We start from the raw sequence: 24,320 nt of genomic DNA, 5'->3' as shown, positions 1-24,320 counted from the left end.
CTGGGATCTGCTGATCAAATGCCCAGTTGATTTAGTCATAGTTCTCTCTTCTTGGCTTGCTAAAAATTCTGCCTTCAGACTAGCCAATATCATCTCTATATGGTCTAAACTCTGGTGGAACCCTGAACTTGATGAAGCCTTCTGGTTGAAGGAAAAATTCTTCAAAATGAAATCTAGATCACCCTCCAGAAAATACTGCAACTTACATGAACCAGGTTTCACATCATACAGCTAAAAAAGAAAAATATCCAACTCTTCTTTAATTCCATCTCTCTTCTGATAAGAATAACCTTGGCCATTCCAAATCATCAACTGTGCTTCCTTTTGACCCCAGTATCTGATTGGACTACATCACAAGAGCGAAGTGCTCTAATAGACTTCCCATTGGTCCAAAAATAAAACCCCTAAAAACACTTTTCATGTCTCTACAATTTCATTCATGTCATTTGAGCCTGATTATTAATATACTTCCACTTTTTAACTCTACAGGTCCTGATAACCTTCCTAGCTTTATTTTAAAAATTGCTAGTTTATAAATAAAATTTTCCATTCCATCTTTTACATTTTCAACCATCATATAACATGTTTGCTGCTTTCTGAATGCAAATATGCAGCTTTGGATTTTATCTACTTGGAGGGGATTCAATCTATGCTTAGAACTTTTTCTTCTAATTTCACAGAAGAAAAACTGGATATTTTTGTCAAGTCACCTTCATCATTAGGGGCTGATTAATTCAGTGATAGAGAGAAGAAAGCTCAAAACTGTTTCTACCCTTTCAATCCCAGGTCAAAACTGTCATCAAAAAAGCCAGCAGCAAAACTGTTTTTGCTTCAATTCTACCCACCCTTCATGGGGGGTAGAATTGAAGCTGCTCTTCTCTTGATTCCAATTATCGTTAATTATATCTAATTATAATATACATTAATTATATTTTAGCTGCTCTTCTCTTGATGACAGTTTTGACCTGGGATTGAAAGGGTAGAAACAGTTTTGAGCTTTCTTCTCACTATCACTGAATTAATCAATTTAGAAAAGTGTAGTATGGCATATCCTATCTAAGAATACTAGAATGACACCATCCTTGAGTCCCTGTAAACATCGTCTGAAGAACACTGACAAGTTCTTCACTCCACTTAATCAAATCTGGATATTAACACTTTTGCTGCTGGGCTTTTTCAACAACCTTTTTGACCCATGATTGAAAACCACAGAATTGAGTCAATCAGAATTGGAAAGAGCAGAGACATTTTTGGGCTTTCTTTTCACTATATCTGGTTTTATTTCTGTCAAAATGGAAAATATGATTTTGCATATTTTCACAAGGAAGCAGTGAACATGTTAATCTGCTTCCTCTAGATAAAAAAATCATTGAAAATATTAGCAACAAAATCCATTATACTGGTCTTATATATATATATATATATATATATATATATATATATATATATATATATATATATATATATGTATTAGGCGAAGAATTTATTTGTCAATATTATTTCTAAACTTTAATATAGAGATCAGCACAGATTAATGCCAGATTATGCATTATATTGGTCTGTGTTGATATGTTCTAGATATGATAGAAAAATAAAAAATTTATCGGATTGGCAATGAGGTAGCAAGTTAAGTGAGATTAGGTACAGTCTGCGGAAAACCTGTGCGTCAAAATCTCACTTAACATGCAAAGTCCCAACGCCGGCACAGTAGCAAAAACCTAGAAGTAAAGTGAGAGTAAAACAAAATGAGATAGAACGTAAAGTAAAACGGTAAAGCAAAAGGCGAAAAACGTAGTAGTGGTAGTGACAAAAATAGAAATGTGATAGAGCAAAAAATATAAAATAAAATATAAAAATAACATAATATAGCAAAATTATAAAAATTATAAAACGTGTTAATTATGGGTTAGTAGATATATTGAAAGGAACTTTATCTAGGGCTATGGGCAGATATATTGGGAGGGTTAGCCCTAGATAAAGTCCCTTTCAATATATCTACTAACCCATAATTAACACATGTTATAATTTTTATAATTTTGCTTTATTATGTTATTTTTATATTTTCTTTTATATTTTTTGCTCTATCACATTTCTATTTTTGTCACTACCACTACTACGTTTTTCGCCTTTTGCTTTACCGTTTTACTTTACGTTCTATCTCATTTTGTTTTACTCTCACTTTACTTCTAGGTTTTTGCTACTGTGCCGGCGTTGGGACTTTGCACGTTAAGTGAGATTTTGACGCACAGGTTTTCCGCAGACTGTACCTAATCTCACTTAACTTGCTACCTCATTGCCAATCCGATAAATTTTTTATTTTTCTATCATATCTAGAACATATATATATATATATATATATTCTTATCTAATATTTCCTAGCTCTTGTTTTCAAGCTTATAAGCCTACAGTGTAATTGTATTCTTTTTGAATGTTATCTTAGGTATATATAGACCCTTTTATATATAACTTCTATTTATTTCTTTTTTTTTTACTATGATAACATTCTTTTATTAAATTCAAACATGTTGCTACATTTCAAATAGTATAAACTCTTCTAGCCTATATGACATTCAGGACATATAAATTATGCATATCTTACAAATAAACTAATATTATTTATTTATTTTTAAGGGACTAGTCCAAAGAGCACTATAACTGGAAAAACAAAATCAACTTTCTTGGGGCTATTTTTCATATTTATTCACTTCTTGACTTTTTAAACATAAACCCAATTTTGAATGGCCATGGAGTATGGTCATTTAATTTTGGCTAAGGTCAAAATTAAATGACATTTATGGTCATTTAAAAGTGGCTGAGAAGATCTGAATAGTAGAAAAAAATATATATATATTAAGAATAAGCAGAAGATACATACCTAGCATGAACAAAGCTTTTATTAGGTATGCATCTGCTTATTACTGTTTTTATTAGTTTTAACCATTCAGAATCAGACATGTTTATAATGACTTTCTTTTCTTATTTGGACCCTACAATACATCCTATAATTTTCTGCACATACTTTTGAAATATCCTGTATAAATAAAAATAAGTAGTTGGAAAGGCCATCCCTATTAAAATTTTGGCACCCCAGTTTAACTATCATCCAATTTCTTGATATTTGAGGCTGGCCCTGGATCTTACATCCAGGGCGAGCCTCAAATATCCAGAAATTGGGTGAACAGCAGGAACGCATTACACAATATAATGTAGTAGTACAACGTGTGCCCAATTTCAAAGTGCAATGAGTTGAATTCTTCGTCAAGCTAGTGTATACAAGTACAGCCACTCTCCGACTTACGTAAGGGTTGCATTCCATGGAACTCTATGTAAGTTGGAATTTCCCTAAATGCTTATGCAGTCCTCACAAATTTGATTGAAGCAAAAAAGAAATGTTCGACGAACATGTAAATAGAATTATTTATTTAATTTTTTTTTATCTCGTGCGCAGGAAAAATTACAAAAAGAGATACAGGAGACAAGACATAATCGTCAACAACTTTTACTTTTCGAGCATCGTTGCCAGAATTAACTCTCCAGCTGATAAGCACGCCGCTGCAGAAGTTGAGGGCTGTGGAGATTTAGAAGGGTTTTTCCCCAACACATCACAAAATTTCTCTGCAGCTGCAGAATCGGCACTGGCAACTTCACTGCATACTTTAATGTTTTGGAAACCAGTGCAATGCTTGAACCTATGAAACCACACGTTGCTTGCCACAAATTTGGCTTCAGGTTCGCTGTACTTATCCTTAATATCTTTATAAATACTTCTTGCTTTTGCTTGAATAGTCATTGAACTCAGGGGCACATGCTTCTGAATCTGATTTTCCATCCATATTATTAATAGCTTTTCCATTGTCGATATAGCACCCGAACACTGTTTTGTGATCACTGTTGATCTTAAATGCATTGGTTCTTTTATACATGCAATGCCCCTTAAAATAGTATTCACCGTTGAAGCAGCGAGACCTAATTCCGTGCAATAGATGACATTGTCTTGCTTCATACTTCTTAGTTAATCATCTTCACTTCTAAATCAATTTTGTTTTGTTTCCTAGTAGTGCCAGCACTTGCACTTTCTGTTGGTCCCTTTCCCTTCACCATTGTAATAAGTTTTTTTTTTTATGTAAACCCCAAACACGAGCGGTATTAGAACCTATAGTATTTAGTACGGTGCTTGGGTTGGAAGTTGAGAAGACGAAAGAAGATATTTGTTGACACTGGACTTGAACTTCTGTACACTGTAATTTTCAGGAAATACGTATGAAGGAAGGTTGTTCCAGAAAACAACAGTTGAATGAATAAACAAAGAAGATGAAAAGTTGGTTCTGTGAGGTTGAAGTTGGACAGTAAATGGATGTTGGCTGGTGGCGGCACATGTTTGGACTGTTTTGAAAGAGAGAGCGGGAATTATAGAAACCAATTCAGAAGAACAGTGCCCATGGAAGTATCTGTAAAAGAGGCATGCAGCAGAAACAGTACATCTATGAGACAGCGAGTGGAGAGACTCCGTTAGAGATGAATCGTTAATTAACCTAACTGCCCTCTTCTGAATGGAATCAAGAAGCCCGAGAGAGGTTTTGGGGGCACCACCCCAGATGTGAGAACAATATTCCATGGCAGGGCGGATTTGCGATTTATACAGAGTGAGTAGCTGTTTGGAAGAAAAGTAATGCCGAGAGTGAAAGAGAAAACCAAGTTTTTTAGATGCAGAGGAAGCAATATTTGTAATGTGCTTGTGCCGAGAGAGATTAGAAGTTAGGGTAATCCAAAAAGAGATATATCATTTTGCCTAGAAATCAGAGTGTCGCTAAAGATAAGCATAGGAGCAGAAGAATCCTTTTAGCGAGATATAAGACAAGATTGAGTTTTAGAAGGGTTGAAATAACTAAGTTGTCTTTGCCCCACTGAAGAATTACCTGAAGATTGGCATTTAAGGAATTGGTAGCAGATTTTCGAGAAGTTGAAGCTGATTGAGCAGGACAAGGTTTCTCAAAATGGAAAGTGGAATGCAATGTGCTATCATCGGCAAAACTATGGATAGGGTTTCCAGTCAATGGAAGAAGGTCATTAATATACAAAAGGAAATATACAAGAGTGGGGGAGAGAACTGAACCTTGGGGGACACCGGCATTAGTGGAGAAGTTAGAAGACAGAGAGCCATCTACCATCACCCTCAGTGAGCAGAGAGAAAACTGGATAACCAATTACTAAAAACAGTTGGCAAACCATGGTTGGATGGAAGCTTGTTTAGAAGACCTTTATGCCAAACATGATCAAAAGCCTTTGAGATGCCAAAAGCAACTACTTGTGTTTCACCGAACATTTCCATTGAATTAGTCCATAAATGGGTAACATAAGCCAAAATATCACCAGTGAATCGACACTGACGGAATCTATACTGGCGATCGTTGATCAGAGGGAAGGTTTCTAGGTAGTTTAAGAGTTGGCGGTTAATTGATTTCTCCATTATTTTAGAAAGAGTAGAAGTAATTGCAATGGGACGATAATAGGATGGGAGGGATTTGTCACCCTTTTTAGGAACTGGCTGGATATGAGCAAATTTTCAAGCAGAAGGAAAACCACCTTTGGAATAAGAAAGTGAAAAAAGGCGGCAAAGAATAGGAGTAAGTTCAGGAGCACAGATTTTGAGAACAAGTGGAGAAATACCATCAGGACCTGGAGCTTTCTTGGCATTAAAGATTCGTCAAAATCCATCTGACATCTTTTTGATGGAAGACCACAGGAGGCATTGAATGGAGCGTGTTGCAAATGGTGGGAGGTGTTTTACCAAGATCATTAATACACGAGTTGGAAGAAAAATGGGATGCTAGCAGGTCAGCTTTATCCTTGGCTGAAGTGACAACAGAACCATCTGGTTTGGACAGAGGTGGGAGCAGAGATGGGCAAAAGTTGCGGCCAATAGCTTTGGCAAGAGACCAGAATGCTCGGCTGCCATTAGAGAAAGAAGCAAGTTTTCTACTCTTAGTCTGTTCAAACTCTAGTTTGGACTGATTAATAACTGCTTTACAATTGTTGCGAGATTTGGTGTAGGCAGAAAATTAAACTGAAGAATTAGAAACAAGCCAATTACGATATGCAACATTCTTCTCCTGAACAGCCTTAGCACATTTATTGTAAAACCAAGGTTTAGATAAAGGGCGAGATTTTAAAGTGGAGTGTGGGATAAAGCATTTCATTCCTGCAAGAATAATTTATCTCACACGATCTGAGCAAACAGTGACATCAGAAGTTTTGAAACAGTAATCCGACCAAGGAAAAGAAGAAAAGAAATCTCGCAGGTCATCCCATTTTGCATTTTTGTAATGCCAAACAACACGAGGTTCGGAATAGCCATGAGATAAAGGCTCCATTGGAGAAGAGACAATCGCCAAGTTGTGATCTGAAGTGCCTAAAGGACCTCTCACTTCGACCGTGTACTTAGAAGGCTTGTTTGTGAGAAAAAGATCAAACGTGTTGGCTGTATGATTAGGATTGTCCGGTATTCTCGTAGGTAAATGAACAATCTGTGCAAGGTCATTAGTAATTGCAAAAGCCTCAGCATCTCGACCAGCTGGAAAGTCAAGTTGCAAAGAGAGGAAGTCAAAGAATCCAAGTGATTAGTGGAGTTGGGAAAATGGTAGGGACAACAGATAAATTTGACACAATGAGATAGAGAGATTTTAAGCCAGAGAAGATCAAAGAGAGAGGAGATTCCAAATTGCAAAGTCTCTGACAGGGAATATCAGAATGGATATATGCACAAGTACCACATATGAGGCGAAAGGAATCATACAGCGAATAATTAGGGCATCTGAGATGAGCAGTAGTTGAATCAACCGATACCTGAGATTCTGTCAGAAAAAGTACATGGGATTTGGCAGACAGCAAGTGGAAATGGACATTGCTGAGATTAGAATTGAGACCATGTATATTTGTGAAATGAATTAGGAAGTGCTTGGGAGGTTTAGATCTTTTCGCAGATAAGCTTGCTCTATTAGTTTGACAATTCATGGTGTATTCAATAGTAAGAAAAAGTGGGGGAACATGCTGTATGAAGTAATGAAATTTTTGGATATGGCGACACATGGTAAGAATATGCCCAGATCCTTTACATAACGTGGCCTCGACAATGCTCCCCGCATACACACTACTCGGCCAGTCACTACCTGGCAGAGTAGAGGTAGCAAGATTATACACTAGCTGATCCGGAAGCCTCCTAGAGAGTTACCAATAAATTCGGTCTGGTGTACTAACTAGTGGCCGGCCTGCGAACACCGTTTTAGAGCTGTACCCTCGAAATGTAAGGAATATTGGATCTCTCCACGATGTTCATCATAACCTCAAAAGTCATCAATCATACTGCATAGAAGATAGGGAAAGGTTGACCGGAACTTAGCTCTAGAGACAAAACATGGGTTCCACCACTTCAAGCATCCAATAAGCAAAGTGGTGGTATTGCACCGGTTGATGAGAGTCATCTACCACCTAGTATTGCCTGGTAACATAGAGGAGCGGCATTCCTCCATGTGGTGTGGGCGCCACACCTCAACCCCTGCTTAAGTTGGTTTACAACTGGGTGGTCATTCACCATGTACTTGTGCATGGAGGTTATACCCAGGATTACTAACAGTCCCACCATCGTGAAGGTGCAAGCGAGGATTTGGCTGTCACAGACCGTCTGGACTTCGCCGAAATTGGGTCCACTTGACTTGAGTGTCACCCGAATATCAGTTCCATCAGCGTTTTAGACTCCCAGGTAGCAAGTACACCTTGTCTGGCATATCTGATTGAATGTCTGTGACAACCTCAAGGACCAGAAGTAAATAGGAATGAAGATTTCAGTGAAGGGGAACTCATTTCACCATAGTACCGTAATGTAAAACCCCACAGAATTCCAGTTATCGGTATTATCGCAAATGCAATAAGATCAAGTTTACTACTTGTTTATAATAGATTGCGCTAACCGGAAAGTGCAAACTGTTTTTATTGTTTTATGGTAGCGACCCCCAGAAATGTTCCTTAGAAAAATATCACAAAGGTGTTCAAAATTGATTCTTATAACAGAACGTATGATAATGATGAAAGTGTGGTGCCATTTCCATTATAAAAATGACCTTTTACAGAGTAAATAAATAGCTTAGTTATATAGTGAAAATTTCAACTTCCGAGGTCTTGAAACGAATTACCAAAAAAAGTGTTATTGGGTTCACATTACGATATTTTCACGATACCTCCATTTATTCCTACGGGATGCAAAATACGTTTCTACTATTTTTTTAAGTTTGCACTGGCCGGCAAAAACGTATGTATAGTTGAATATTACGTAAGCCAGGGAGTTCTTGTAAATGTCCTCACAGTATCATTATTATTATTTTAACCATTTAGAACTCTATGGCCAAATTTTTTAAGATTCAAACACCCACAGCACTAACTACTCAGAATGAGACTTTCTCTTCTTATCTGAAAACAATACATCCCAAAATTTTTTGCACAGACTTTTGAAATAGCCTGCATAGATAAAAATAGGTAGTTGGAAAGGCAACCCTTTATAAGAGTGGCACCCCAATCTGCCTACCACCCAATTCATTGGTATCTGATGACATTGGTATCTGATGACAGCCCTGATGTATAAATTGTTCTTATTTGGTTTTTAGGAGCATTAGCAACTAAGGCCATATTGCTCCGAGGATATGTGGTGGTCATTCCCTAACCTTTTTGCATCCTCCGTATTTGGTGGTCACGGGCTCGAACCCCGGTCTAATCAAGAAGCGTGTGCTACGCACTGCTGCTCCTGCCCACCTGGCTACGGAGGTGCCTGATATATAAATTGCAGGAACTCATCATACAATATAATTCAACATATGCCCATTTTTAGCAGTGCAATGAGGTGAATTCTTTATCCAGCTGAAGTATATGAGTGGATATCCACAATATTATTAACCCACCACATAGGATTAGACAATTCACAGCCTTTAAAGAATATTAAAGAACCTGTAAACATTGCTAATTTGTTGTTAGCAGTGCAATTTGTTTTGATGAAATTAAATAATGAAGGCAACTTTCTGAACTGATTTTGACATTTCCTTTTTCCTTGTCAAATTGAGGACTATCTTGGTCTATATATTTGACTGAGCTGGGATTTCAAGTGCCATGTGAAAATTACACCATCTTAATACTCAAGACAAAAGATCTCAGAATGAAACCACAACTCAGCATGATGTAACTCACTGTTAAAGAAATTTATTTGAGTTTGGGTATTAAGATCACAGTACTTACTCATGGCAGTGTCCTGCTGGATGAAAAATGCACAGACAAGTGATTAAGTAAATTAAGGGCAAGTAGTCCTTGATTCACTTATTTACTTCATAGGCCTTAGCTTTTGTTATATTCAAATGACTGATTGAAATTATTTTCTGTTTGGGTATTGCAATAGCTGAATATTACAAAGTGTGAAAATTTAGGTCCTTTCCAGTTTGTATTAACTTTATTTTCCTATCCCAATCAACATTTCACCTAAGTTTTTATTATTTAAATCACATCTTATAGATGATGTCTTAATTTCATATTATGCACATAGAACAAGAGATTAAACAGAATAACAACCTTACACTGTACTATAGCTCTATTATTGTAATTCGTTTATAATACAGTAATTTTAATAACAAAAAATTACATACATGAGTAACCCCCACACGAATCTCTCTACTGACAGTTGATCCTCCTTTAATCATCTCTCCAGCCCCACTTTTCAAAAAGCCAATGCCTCCTCGAAGAAAACCTGAAGCCATTAATGTCAGAACTTCTTCTAGTGAAGCCAACCGATTCTTGCCTACTATAAATATACCAGACAAATTTTTTTTCACTCAGTAGGAAATACCATGTGTAGCAGGTAGATATAAAGTTCTGTAACATTTAAAAGTCAAATCTCTTATTAGTTAGATGAGTTAAAAAAAAAAAAAAGAAAAGAAAAGTGCTCTCTCTTTCACATGGAAATTTCGAACATGAAAGGTAATGGATCCTATTGTATTCCAGTTCTGTGTGCATGTTGACAAGACACTTGTTGATGTTGGACTTGAATTTCTATAGATTGCAATTTTCAGGAAGTACATAAGAAGGAAAGTTATTCTGAAAGGAAGTCAAAAGAATAAATGAGAAAAAGCCCATTCAGTGAGTTTGGAGATGTGCTAAGAGGTAAATTTGCAAATGCTAATTCAGAAAAAAATGGTATGAAAATAGCTGCAAAAGAGGCATGCAGCAGAAACTGAACAACTGTGTAATAAGGAGCAGTTAGTTCTGAGCAGGGATCATTAATTAACCATTGCTCTCTATATGGTAGTGATGAGTTTAGGAGCCTCTACATTGAAAATACTTAAGTGATAATTATGCTACAAAAGAAATAATTAATTATTAAAAAAATAGGAAAAAATATTGATTGCAAATTGTTAGTTAGCACATGGAATAGTTGTAGAGGAATGAAAAGCTCTGAAGCACATAAACAGTTATATGTTAAATATATTATAGTACAACAGAAATTGTTAGGCTGGCAAGGGCTGAGTAAGAGAAATCACTGTCTCAGCAAGCAAGAAAAGAGAACAAGAAGTTTTACATACACAGAAATAAAAAGGAAAAGAGCAGACCATATTGGACCCTTATATACCCCAATAGATGTAGCCAATGAATTGGGGTGCCTCCGTAGCCAGGTGGGCAGGAGCAGCAGTGCGTAGCACACACACTTCTTGATTAGACTGGGGTTCGAGCCCCCCCGTGACCACCAAACACGGAGGATGCAGAAAGGTCAGGGAATGACCACCGCATATCCCCAGAGCAATATGGCTTCAGTTGCTACTGCTCCTAAAAAAAAAACCAAATAACAATAATAACCAATGAATTGAATGGATACTCTGCATGGATCACAACCTACATCTAATTTTTAATGGTGAAAATTGCAAGATTTTTTACACTTAAGAAAAACTTCAGAATAACTTATATACTTGGAGGGGTTGAATTAAAAAGAGTAGAGCCACAAAATGGATTTGGGGGCTTATGTTGTGTGAGCTATTTTATAATCAAAGTTTTATAGGGAAATATGAAACACCCAGTTTAGTGCACACAAGCAATACGGAGAGCCTGGTATCCTGTCAATGATCTATCAAAAATTGTTTTTTAGAGATAGGGAGTTTGCAATTTCACTGCATAACGCAATTGTGAGACTACATTTGGAATACTGTTTTTTAGCTGGTACAGCAAAAGCCTTCACTGCACTAAGTTTAAATGTGAGAAAATGCAATTCATCACCACAGAATTACACTTGCTTACACTTGACACTGTAAGCAAGGGCCACAAATTAAATACTATCATTAAAAATATATTGCTTGACACATACAGTAAAAATGAATTAAGCCAGAAATATCCCTTGTTCTCATATTCTAAACACAAAACTGAGGCATCCCAGTTTTGTATTTATCTTGATATAAAGGCAAAAACAAATAAAAAGTCACTGCATGTCCACATATTAAGTTTAATTGCATAATTTTCTTTTGGATGAGACATTCAATTAATGATAATCGAGAATTTTTTTTTTACTGTAGACTATATTTAAAATCTTAAAATATAGTAGTTGGTGCTTACCTGCTGGCTGTGATGCTTGCTGGGTGATAGCTATCAATATACCTAAGAGATTGGCAACTGAACATCGGACTTCATAATTAGACCCTTCGAAGGCTCGAAAACAAAGAGAAGCCACTGTTTCCAAATCTGTCGTATAGAGGAATGCTGAGTGTTTTAGCATCTCTTGTAAGCACTAAATTAAAAAAAAAAAAAAAAAAGCAACCCTTTAATTTCCAATGATATTAATTAAAAATTAATTTTTAAAATTAAACTGTCATAAATTTATGCTTAATATTACATTACTTATTCAAGTAATCAGACCCTTAAATCCAATAAACTGAACTATTTACCATGAATAGTTACATTCAAGTACATATCTTAATTACTTCTTTACTTTAAAAAAATAAATTAAAAAAAAACAATATATATATATATATATATATATATATAAAATAGAAATCATGCGATACCTACCTAGTAATGGGTAGGCCCACCTATTGCCTGGATAAGGGTAGTCACATGGTGAGGCATTGAGTCCACTAGTTCACGAAAGCGTTTCACAGGTATTTCCATCCACGCTTACTGCACTGCTGTCCATAATTCCGTCGCATTCCTGGGTGAAGGATCCAAAAGCTCGAACGGACCTTTCCACACCATTCCAAAGATGTTCCACAGAGTTCATGTCTGGTGAACAGGGAGCCATTCTATGGTGGTAAAACCTGTGGAATGCTCTTTAAACCATATTCTAGTCACTACGGCTCTGTGGGGAGGTGCATTGTCCTGCTGGAAGAGTCTATTGCCCTGTGGGTGCACGATGACCATGACGGGATGCAGATGGTCTGCAAGGATGGACATGTAACCTGGACTGTTCAGAGATGCATCTAGACATAACGGAGGTCCCAAAGTGTGCCAGTTGAACACGCCCCAGACCATTACTGACTGTCCACTTGCCTGAACAGTTCCTTGTTGACATGATGGGTGCATAGCTTCGTACGATTACCACCACACATGCACCCTACCATTCGCTCGAAATAGCTGGAAACGGGACTCACTGGACCAAGAGATCTGTCTCCAATTATCCAAGGTCTAGTGCTGATGTTCTTTCGCCCAGCTTAGGAATAGAGTCCTGTGTCGTGGTGTTAGCAATGGGACTCTGGTGGGTCGGCGGCTCCCAAACCTATTGTGCTAATGATCGCCTGATGGTCTTGGTGGAGATGTTTCTGGCACCTCCCTTGTTGGAGTCGGTGGTGATTTGTGCCACTGTCGGTCTCTGGTTGGCTGAAACAATGCGAGACAGATGCCGACAGCCACGTTAATCCACCACCTTTCTCTGCCCACAGCACCTTCCACAATCAGATGTTATTCCGGAAATAGTGCAATTTCTGTACTACCTCCGCAATAGAGCAACCCATGCGTCAGGCATTCACTATCATCACTCTTTCAAAGTCAGTTAACTCACTACATTTATCCATACTGACATTGAATTACCTGCCAAGCGGTGGGTTCACCCACCAGCGAGAGGGATGACAGCATCGCATTGCCCAGGAACCAGGTATCCCATGAATTCTGTCCTTTCAGTGTATATAAAATGCATATTTGTCATTCAGAACTCCCTGCTGTTTGGTTAGTTAGTTATAACTTAGCAGCACTTTTATACTGCTCCAAGACTTACATCATTAGATCACTGCCCCTAATGTTTTTTGCCCTTTTTGGAACCACCGACCAAAAGGAAGCTGTCAGAAGCACTATCAATCTATCAAAACAAGGATAACACTTGTAACCTGATCCTGATTCAAGAATCAGGATCAGATTACAAGCACTTATATTGTGTCTAAAGGCTGTAAATGTGGTCTGTACTCATATATCTGTGGCACTGTACTAGCCCAAACCCAGTGTTTTAATAAATGCATCTCATTACATGTAAGTTAAAAGAAAGCCAGCCACAGTCAGTCCAATTTTCAAAGCAAAATGGAAGTAGACTTTCTGCACTTTTAAGTTAATTAATATGCAAGCACTAACTGAATCAAACTAAATAAATTTCACAAATTTCAAGGAATTAAAGACAACTTATTTATCAGTAATTAGTTTTACTAATAATTAATGGTAATATTAAAATTTTAATAATTTTAATTTTCAAAATATTAATAATTATTAATAAATGTATTTATTAGTAATTATATTCATCTCACACTTACATATACATAAAATAAAGAGGTGTGTATAAAAAGAAGACTGGTTATAATCTGTATTGATTAAAATCCTATGTAATTTTATAAATACTATAAACTGATTATTAATATTTATATAACAATACCTTTGCAGCTGCACATCTAACAGTCATCACTCTATCTGTCAAACAATGGCGAATTGCCTTGAAGATATCTTTATGTACTGTTGTAGCTGCAGCTCCCATTCCTGCTACAATTTTTTCCATAGACAACATTACTTCACATCTTGTCTGTGACTATAAAGGTCAAGTTAAAGTCAAGTCAAGGTCAAGTTCAAAAATAAGATTACACCTTTGAATAAAAAATAACACAACACAGTTAAGAAAAGAATTCAAGAACAGTTTTATAGCTAAACAAAGGTACATTAGAGATAATCAACAAATAAGTTTTGAATCAGAAACATTCACAGCTGGAAAAAAATGAACTGTATGCCCACGTTAAATTCTGTGGTAGTAAATTGTTAAAAAAAAAGGGGGGGAAAATGGAATTGCCTTATATGAATCTAATCCTTATGAAGTTTCTTTTCATGTTTATCTAACCAGCATTATTCAAACTATCAAAAAAATCCAAGTCCTAATTTTAAATAAAAGGCATTAATCTGCCATTTATTTAAAAGATGAAACACTGCTGTTACAGCCTGTTTCAAGGCCAACTGGCCTCCTCATCAGATAGTAGGCAGTCTCTAGGGACAGTTCCATGACAAAACAGTGGTAAAGAAGTGGTTTAGTGTGAACTGCTATAAGTTATTTAAAGAACATTGCCATTAATCTGCAATTAATGTTTTGCAATTATCAAGGCAATTCATGACAATGCAAAGGTTTGCTTTCCTGCAAGCATTAAGATCATTTACTATGCAGTTTAAAACATGCTACATAGAAACAAGTGACAATGAGTGAGTGTTTCCTCTTTTTTTTAAATACTTTTGGCATGGCCAAAAAATATTAGCTATTTTATAATCAAAGTTCTACATATAATACTTAAAAAAAAAAAAAATTTTTTTTTTTTTTTTAAGGAAAGAGCTGAAAAGAATTTATATACAATTATGTCTCTTGTAAGATGACATTAACACAAATCAAGCAGTCATAAAAAGTTATACTAAAAAATTTCTGCTTTTTGTTTGTTATTTGGTTTTTAGGAGCATTAGCAACTAAGGCCATATTGCTCTGGGAATATGCGGTGGTCATTCCTTGATCTTTCCGCATCCTCCGTATTTGGTGGTGACAGGCTCGAATCCCGGTCTAATCAAGAAGCGTGTGCTACGCACTGCTGCTTCTTCCCACCTGGCTACGGAGGCGCGGTTCTGCTTTTTAATTTCTAGAGTAACTGCTATAATTACCTTGATATTAATTTTTAAAAAATTAGTTTCAAAGAAACATTTTCAAGATATTACTACAAAGAAAAGTCAAGATATTTAACCAAACTCAAGTACAAATTTCCCCAACCCCCAAATAGAGAGGCTTCAATTTACCCTGTTCGTTCATCCATGAAAAAAGCAACGACAAATGACACATCCCATGATGAAATAAACTATAACTTCATTCTTGGAGAGTCTGAAAAAAACTGTGAACAAATAAAAACAGGAATCCATTCCTAATGAAGGGTACCTTCAAAAAAAAAAAAAAAAAATCAATTATGTAATATCTGCATAAAGTGGGGAAAAAAGTAAAAAAAAAAAGTGGAAGCATTGTCTAACAGTGTCATCAACTAAAACTATCATCATCATCCAATAATTCAGTCTTGTGACTGGTCACTTCCTCTGATCAGCTGCTTCCACCTTTGTCTTTTCCAGTTTGTCCAGTCTTCTCTTGCTTGCTCATCATTGGATTTCTTGGGATATGTTTACTTTACAGGGTAGTTTCCCATTGCTTTCCCTGTTGGTAGTAGCTTCCTCTAACTGAAGCTGTGTTTGCTGCTATTGACCTGTTTAGGTTCCTGTGCCATCAAAACTCTGATTACCAACCTACCTGCTGGTAACCAGATATGTAGGCCCTGTCTTCATAATATGAAGGGAAGGTCCTACATATCCTTCCTTCTCTAATCTGCACTTTGACCTAGATTCCTGCTGGGGGTGAAACGCAACTCTCCTCTAGGTTGCTCAGGTCCTAGGGGCCACCCCGTGGAGGTGAGTGGAATTGGGATAGAGAGGCTCAGTGAACCCGTTGGTGGGTTCATGTATTCCGCTTGCACATCCCTTATACTAAACTACAAAAAGAAAAAATGTATAAAAATATAAAACGGAAAAGAAAATTATGCTACCCACACTTTTTTAGAAGTACATTCCATTGGTTTCCATGCTGAACAATTCACAAGAAACTATAGAGAATTATACATATACTGGCCAAAAAAAATATGAACATTCGCATTAAGACATTCATAGACAAATTAAATGCAAATAGATGCAAATAAAACTGTGACATGGGTAACGGTGTTCTGCGTTGGGTATAAAAGACTGCACAGGCTATTCGACTGTAATCTGAAACCAGAATGGGGATAACATGTGATATATCAGACTTTGAAAAAGGTCTTAACATGGGTGCATGTTTAGCAGGAGCCACAATTCAAGAAATGAAAGACCAGTTATGTCTTTCATGAAAGACATAACTGGTCTTTCATTTCTTGAATCATCCATCTCAAAGGTTTAATGACTGGAAAAAAGTCCATCTCAAAGGTTTATAATGACTGGAAAGCTAGTGGTTCTTAGCATCAGCCAGAAAAAAAACCTACAGAGTTCACACATCCATATACTCCAAGTATTTGTCTAGTTCTTCCTTGAATTTATTCAACCCATCCACTTCCACAACAACTGATGGAAGCCTGTTCCAACAATCAACCACCTGCTGGCTGAAGGCAAACTTAGGTACATCTATCATGCAAACATCCTTCCTCATTTTAAATCTATGCCTCCTTATGTGTGTGTAGTCTCAGCAAGTGGAAGAATGCCATTAACATTCAGCTTATTCAATCCATTCAATGCTGCAATTTGCAGAACTGAAGCCTTTCAAGATAGGAGCCCCCTTTTGTTCCCTTCACCAGTTTGGCTGGCCTTCTGTGCACCCATTCCAGCAGATTCTTTACTAAAGAGAGGTGTCCAGATCTGTATACAGTATTAAAGACGTTGCTAACCATGGTCTTATAGAAAGGAATAATCACCTCTTTATCCCAGCTACCCAAGTTTCTGTATATCATTAACAAAATCCCATGAGTTGTCCTCACACCATGCCTGCACTGCTCAGAGAATTTCATGTCTGACTGCACAATTACCCTCAGGTCTTTTTCATTCTCCAGTAACCTGAATCTAGTACCATATAGTTGATAAGTTACTCTGAGGTTTACTGCTACCCATATGTAGTACCTTACATTTATCAATATTAAATCTCAACTGCAATTTCTCAGTCCAGCGACCCATTTTTCTATATATTTTTGCAGTAGCATAACCTGATGACTGTCTTTAACCACTGTGCCAACCTTTATATCATATGCAAACTTAGATATTAAGCCTGATATCATCAATATTATTGATAAATACTGAAAAAACAACAGGTCTGGCATTCAACCCTCAGGAATTCCACTAATAATATTAGTCTACACAGAGTAGTGCCCACTGATAACCACTCTGTCTTCTTCCACTTAACCACCTCTTGATCCATAGCAGTAACTTGCCCTTAATGCCACATTGCTCCCGTTTGTACAGTCTTGCAACAGTATCAAAAGCCTTCCTAAAATACAATGTCAAAATTATTTTTTGCATCCAGTTCCTTGGTCACTGCATCATACTAACCTATCAGATTGGTTAGACAAGACCACCCCTTAACAAATCCATGCTCTGATGGCTGTATAATTGCACGCCTATCCAGATGGTCCTGCATTACTTTTCTTTAAGATGTTAAGCTAACAGGTCTGTAATTATGTCACCGTCTGATCTTCCTTTATGAATTTGGGATACATTCGCACATTTCCAGTACTTAAGGAACTTCTCCTGAATCCGAGAATGCTCTCATAATTGCTTACCTCCTTTGCTGCCTCCCTTAATGTAACTGGAGAGATTCCATCCACTCCAGTCACCTTTTTTTTATGTTGATCTTCAACAATTTCTCCTCCATTTTACTTTCAGTTACCACAAAGTCATTTAGTGCCTCATTAGAGTTTGATAAACCTCAGGCAACCGCTTCCTTCAACTTTGTCGCAGCTGCACTATATTTTTGTTGGAAGAATGATTACAAGTTCTGTCATGTTCATGAACTACAGTTGAATTGTGAAAAATATTTTAATTAACAGATCATTATATATTGCATACCATGTAAACTTCAGCTATATCTAAATTCAAATCTGAAGATAAGATTGAACAGAATATCAGAAATCCCATGAATTTGCCAACATGTGGTATTTGAACATTAGGTTATGCTCTACCAGTCAAGATAGACTCTGTTTGCAAGTGTTTCCTACATCATATAATTTCTAGTAATTTTTTTTTTTTTTTTTTGCGTGGCTCAGTATGGCAACTGTTGATGGAATGAACTCCCAAAAAGTGTTCCATACTTTTTGCCATTATGTTTCAATTTGTGTGATTGACTTTTTCTTTTCTTTTCCTTTCTATTTCATATCTTTTGGGCATTTTTTCACGATCCTATTAGAAATGCATCTCAATATAGGTAATGTAATGATCTACTTAACACAATTTTGATATCATATACTTGGATTTCAGGAAAGCTTTTGATACTGTTGCACATGGAAGACTGCTGTACAAATTGGAGAGGTATGGCATTAAGGGTAAGTTGCTACAATGAATAAAGGGGTGGTTGAGTGGGAGATGACAGAGTGGTAATCAATGGACACTGCTCTTCGTGGACAAATGTTATTAGTGGAGTTCCCCAGGGTTTGGTGCTGGGCTCGTTGTTTTGTACATTTATCAATGATATTGATGAAGGTATACCAGGTTTAATGTCCAAGTTTGCAGATGATACAAAGGTTGACAGGGTTGTTAACGACAATAAAGATAGTATGCTACTTCAACTGGATTTAGATAAGTTGGGTAAATGGGTTGAGAAGTGGCAACTGAAGTTTAACATTGACAAATGCAAAGTACTGCACATGGATAGCAATAACCGAATACCAACTGTGTGGTACTACACTCAGGGAAGTAGAAAGTGAAAAAGACCTCAGGGTAATTGCGCAGTCAAATATGAAGTTCGCTGAGCAGTGCAGACGGGCTGCCAGGGCAGGTCATGGAGTCTTGTCAATGATATATAGGAATTTTGCTAGCAGGGACAGGGAGGTGATTATCCCGTTATACAAGGCAATGTTCAGGCCACAACTAGAGTATTGTGTGCAGGTCTGGAGGCCTCATTTTAGGAAAGATGTAGAGTTGCTAGAACAGGACAAAGAAGGGCAACAAGATTGGTGAGGGGAACAAAGGGGTGCTCTTACCAAGAAAGGCTTAAGTTCTGTAAATTGCAGTGCTTGGAGAGTAGGCACTTGCAAGGTGATTTGATTGAGGTGTATAAGGCCTTGAATGGGTTGAGCAAGCTGAATGCTGATGGGATTCTTCCTCTTGCTCAGATTAAGAACCTGAGGGGGCACAGATTCAAACTGAGGAAAGATATTTGTAGAATAGATGTGCGGAAATTTGCCTTTAGCCAGCGGGTGGTTGACTGGTGGAACAGACTTCCATCTTTTGTTGAGGAAGTTGATAGCCTAAATAAATTTAAGGATGAACTGGACAGGCATTTAGAAAGAATGGAGGGGTGAAATGGGAGGGTTTTTTTTTTTTTTTTTTTTTTGGTTGATGCTGCATAAACTAGCTTTCTTGCATCATATGCCTTTATTAATGCTAATGTCTTCTTAGTTCCTTATCATTTTTTTTTTATTTTTATTTTAATTCTTTCTCATGAAAGTTTAACCTTTCATGAGAAAGAATAAGAGGTGAGTAACGTTCAAACATAAGCTTAGCTAATTAATTAGTATTTCTATGACATGAGATATATAATGATCTAATTAAGAAAATTTTGCGATTACACAATATGCACTCTCCTTTCTCTCTTCTGCATTCAAGAATTAGACAGAATGCCTATTCTGGCCACAATCTCCTATTCCTTTTGGTTTTGCAGTGCATCCAATGGTAATCTTCCCTCTTTTATTCTCTCAACATATTCTTTCCATCTTTCTATTTATACATTCTTTCATTTAAAGATCTAACTTTAATATAACTTAAATTTAAGCAGAATTTCTTTTCATGTTTTATCTTTCAAGGCTCTTCATACAGTATTGTATTTAATTTATAATTGTCTTTTAGCATTTACACTAGAATGTTTCGCATCTAATATCACATTCCAAATATTTGAAATGGGATGTTTGTTGAAGAATATTATTAATGAGAAATATTAAATGTCAAACATGAGAAATTAGGGAGGCAGTGTTAGGTGGGTCGGAAAACTGCTAGTTGGGGGGGATACAAGGACTAATAGATTAACAGTAGCCACTGGCAGAGGTGGAAGTGATTCTTGCACTGCTTCTATTGAAATGAGCAGAAGCCTGAAAAACAAGATGCAGGATATTTCAGAGACTGCTGGGAGTCATTGCGGTACAAGTAAACACATGGGTTGTGTTCGGGTAGCTAAGAATAGAAACAGGTGCATGTATACCTGCGTGTACACCAATGCTAGGAGTTTGGTAAATAAATTTGATGAATTTGAGGTATTGCTCAAAACATCAAAGGCAGATATTGTTGGGATATCAGAGACGTGGTGTCACAAAGATATAAGTAATGCGGAACTGGAATTTGGGGAATACAATGTGTATAGAAAGGATAGACAGGGGAGGAGGGGTTATGCTATTAGTTAAGAAACACATAAAGTCCAAGGAAGTGAAGCCAGTCGACATCGATGGACAGGGCAGTGTCGAGTCAGTTTGGTGTGACATAAGCATAGGGAAATCAAAATTGAGAGTAGGTGTGTGCTATAGGCCTAATGACTCTGATGAGTATAATAAGATATTGTACAGGGAAATAGAGTGGGCCAGTAAACCAGAGAGTCTTATAATGGGGGATTTTAATTTCCCAGATATTGACTGGAATTTGTGGGTTGGTCACTCGCACACTAGCAAGGCTTTTGTGGATTTATTGGATGATTGTTTTCTACATCAGCATGTTCGTGAGGCAACAAGAGGGAGCAATACTCTTGATCTGATTATCAGTAGTGATTCTTCATGCATTAAGAATCTGCAGATAAATGAACCACTAGGTGGCAGTGATCACAGTGTGTTGAAGTGGGATTTACTCAAGGAGGTAACTACCATCAGAGGTAAAGGGAAGGGTTTTTGTTTTCGTAAAGGCAACTATGATGGTCTGAGACAGTATTTAAATTCTATACAGTGGGACCAACTGATGATGTTACCAACAGCAAACTCAAAATGGGAAGCATTCAAGGAACTAATCTTGGAGGCTACCAGGCTTTACATACCAACTAAGAAATATTGTTCAAGGTTTAGGCCTAAATGGTTGTCAGATGAACTAATGAGACATGTGGCAGAGAAGAAAAATGCATGGGATACATACAAATTAATGGGTGACATGGAAGTCTATGATAGATATAAGTTGGTCTGTAACCAAGTCACAAAGGAGATTAGGCAGGCAAAGGCAGACTACGAAAAATCCTTGGCAAAGGATGCAAAGAAAAACAGAAAAGAGTTCTTTTCATATTTAAACTCAAGAAGGAAAGGGATGAATCAGATTGGTCCACTGGATATTGATGGTTCAACAGTTGAGGATCCTGCTCAGGTGGCTAACAATCTAAACGAGTATTTTGCATCTACATTCACGCATGAGGAGTTATTCAGGAGGGAGAATGATGTAGGTAAAGTAAACATTGGCAGTGAGCTGGATGATTTTGTAATAACTGAGAGGAAAGTGGAGGAGAGATTGTTGAGGATAAACATAAAAAAGGCACCTGGGGTGGATGGGATCTATCCAGTTATATTAAAGGAGGCAGCAAAGGAAGTAAGCAAACCCCTAGTCATAATTATGAGAGCTTCTTTGGACTCAGGGGAGGTACCCATAGACTGGAGATGTGCAAATGTAACCCCAATTCACAAAGGAGGATCAAAGGCTGACACAAGTAATTATAGACCTGTTAGTTTAACTTCTGTTCCAGGTAAATTAATGGAGGCACTGGTTAAAGAAGCACTGCAGGATCATCTAGACAAGAATTCAGTTATAGCTCAGATGCAGCATGGTTTTGTTAAGGGCAGGTCTTGCCTGACCAATTTGATTGGATACTATGATGTAGTCACAAAAGAACTGGATGCAGGGAATAACTTTGATATTATATATTTGGATCTTAGAAAGGCTTTTGATACTGTTGCACATGGAAGACTGCTGCACAAATTGGAGCAGTGTGGCATTGGAGGCAAATTGCTGCTATGGATTAAGGGATGGTTGAGTGGCAGAAGACAGAGAGTGGTAATCAATGGACACTGCTCAACGTGGACTAATGTTATTAGTGGAGTTCCTCAGGGTTCAGTGTTGGGTCCGTTGTTGTTTTCGGTGTTTATGAATGATATTGATGATGGGATATCAAGTTTAATGTCCAAGTTTGCAGATGATACAAAGGTTGGCAGGGTTGTTAAGGACACTACTGACGCTATGCTGCTGCAACAGGATCTGGAAAGGTTGAACAGATGGGCTGAGAGGTGGCAAATGAAGTTTAACATTGACAAATGTAAAGTACTACATATGGGAAACAGTAACCCCAGAGCAACGTATCAACTCTGCGGTACTACACTGACAGTGGTGGAGAATGAAAAGGACCTGGGGGTAATTGTGCAGGCAGATATGAAGTTCTCTGAGCAGTGCAGACGAGCTGCAAGAGTAGCTCATGGTGTCTTGTCAATGATATACAGGAATTTTTCTAGCAGGGATAAGGAGGTGATTATTCCCTTGTATAAGGCAACGGTTAGGCCACATCTTGAGTACTGTATACAGGTCTTGAGGCCTCATTTCAAGAAGGATGTAGAGCTGCTGGAACGGGTACAGAGAAGGGCAACAAGATTAGTGAATGGAACAAAGGGTTGCTCTTACGAAGAAAGGCTTAAGTTTTGCAAATTACAGAGTCTGGAGACTAGGCACCGGCGAGGTGATCTGATAGAGGTGTATAAGGCTTTGAATGGTTTGAGCATGCTCAATGCCAATGGGATTCTTCATCTTGCTGAGAATAATCACCTCAGAGGGCATAAATTCAAATTGAGGAAGGACGGATGTCGGATAGATGTGCGGAAATTTGCCTTTGGCCAGCGGGTGGTTGGTTGGTGGAACCGACTTCCATCACTTGTTGTTGAAGTTGATAGCCTAAACAAATTTAAAGCTCAACTGGACAGGTATTTCGAACGAACGGAGGGGTGAAATGGGAGTGGTGTGTGGTTTTTTTTTGGCTGATGCTGAATAAGCTTGCTTTCTTGCATCATATGCCTCTACTAATGCTAATGCTAAATGTTATTAGTGGAGTCCCACAGGGTTTGGTGTTGGGTCCACTGTTGTTTTGTATATTTATAAATGATATTGATGAAGGTATATCAGGCTTAGTATTGAAGTTTGCAGATGATAGAAATGTTGGCAGGGTTGTTAATGACAGTAATGGCAGTGTGTTACTGCAACAGGATCTAGAAAATTTGGGCAGATGAGCTGAGAAGTGGCAACTGAAGTTTAACATTGAAAAATGCAAAGTATTGCATATGAGTAGAAGTAACCCCAGAGAAACGTACCAACTGTGTAGTACTACAATTAAGGTGGTAGAAAATGAAAAAGACCTGGGAGTAATTGTGCAGTCAGATATGAAGTTTTCTGAGCAATGCAGACAGGTTGTCAGGGCAGGTCATGGGGTATTGTCAATGATATACAGGAATTTTGCTAGCAGGGAAAAGGAGGTGATTGTCCCTCTGTATAAGGCAATGGTCAGGCCATGCCTTGAGTACTGCGTGCAGGTCTGGAGGAAGATTTGCTTGTAGATTTGCTTGAGCGTGTACAGAGAAGGGCAACAAGATTGGTGAGGGGAATGAAGGGCTCTGCAAATTGCAGCAGCTGGAGACTAGGCACCTGCGAGGTGAGCTGATTGAGGTGTATAAGGCCTTGAATGGGTTGAGCACACTGAATTCTGATGGGATTCTTCCACTTGTTCAGATTATGAACCTAAGGGGGCATAAATTCAAATTGAGGAAGGACATATGTAGAATAGATGTGTGGAAATTTGCCTTTAGCCAGCGGGTGGTTAATTGCTGGAACAAACTTCCATCTGTCATTGTGGAAGTTGATAGGTTAAATAAATTTAAGGAGGAACTGGACAAACATTTAGAGGGGATTGTTTTGTATTTTTTTTTTGGCTGATGCTGCATAATACACTTGCTTTCTTGCATCACATGCCACTACTACTACTAATATGATCTTCTACAACTACTATTTTTTGTTCTTATGGAGCATTTGCTTTTAAGTACCACTGGTTT

The 24,320-nt window shown here is 37.5% G+C and overlaps 1 protein-coding gene across 1 annotated transcript in view; it reads right to left on the bottom strand.

The window, feature by feature from the left end:
* Nucleotides 1-24,320, bottom strand: part of LOC150084004 (HEAT repeat-containing protein 5B) — a 406,846-nt gene that overhangs the window by 303,692 nt on the left and 78,834 nt on the right. Inside the window, exons 5-7 of the mRNA XM_090375841.1 lie at nucleotides 13,922-14,071; nucleotides 11,629-11,800; nucleotides 9,678-9,832 (exon numbers count right to left, since the gene is read on the bottom strand). Coding sequence (XP_090231967.1) covers nucleotides 9,678-9,832; nucleotides 11,629-11,800; nucleotides 13,922-14,071 — 477 coding nt within the window. The remainder of the gene's footprint in view (nucleotides 1-9,677; nucleotides 9,833-11,628; nucleotides 11,801-13,921; nucleotides 14,072-24,320) is intronic.

This window comes from Mastigoproctus giganteus, chromosome 6, assembly GCF_048544385.1.
Source record: "Mastigoproctus giganteus isolate SK-2022 chromosome 6, ASM4854438v1, whole genome shotgun sequence".
NCBI classification, from domain to species: Eukaryota; Metazoa; Arthropoda; class Arachnida; order Uropygi; family Thelyphonidae; genus Mastigoproctus; species Mastigoproctus giganteus.
The sequence above is the reverse complement of the archived record's forward strand: the minus strand, read 5'-3'. Positions and strand labels throughout refer to the sequence as shown.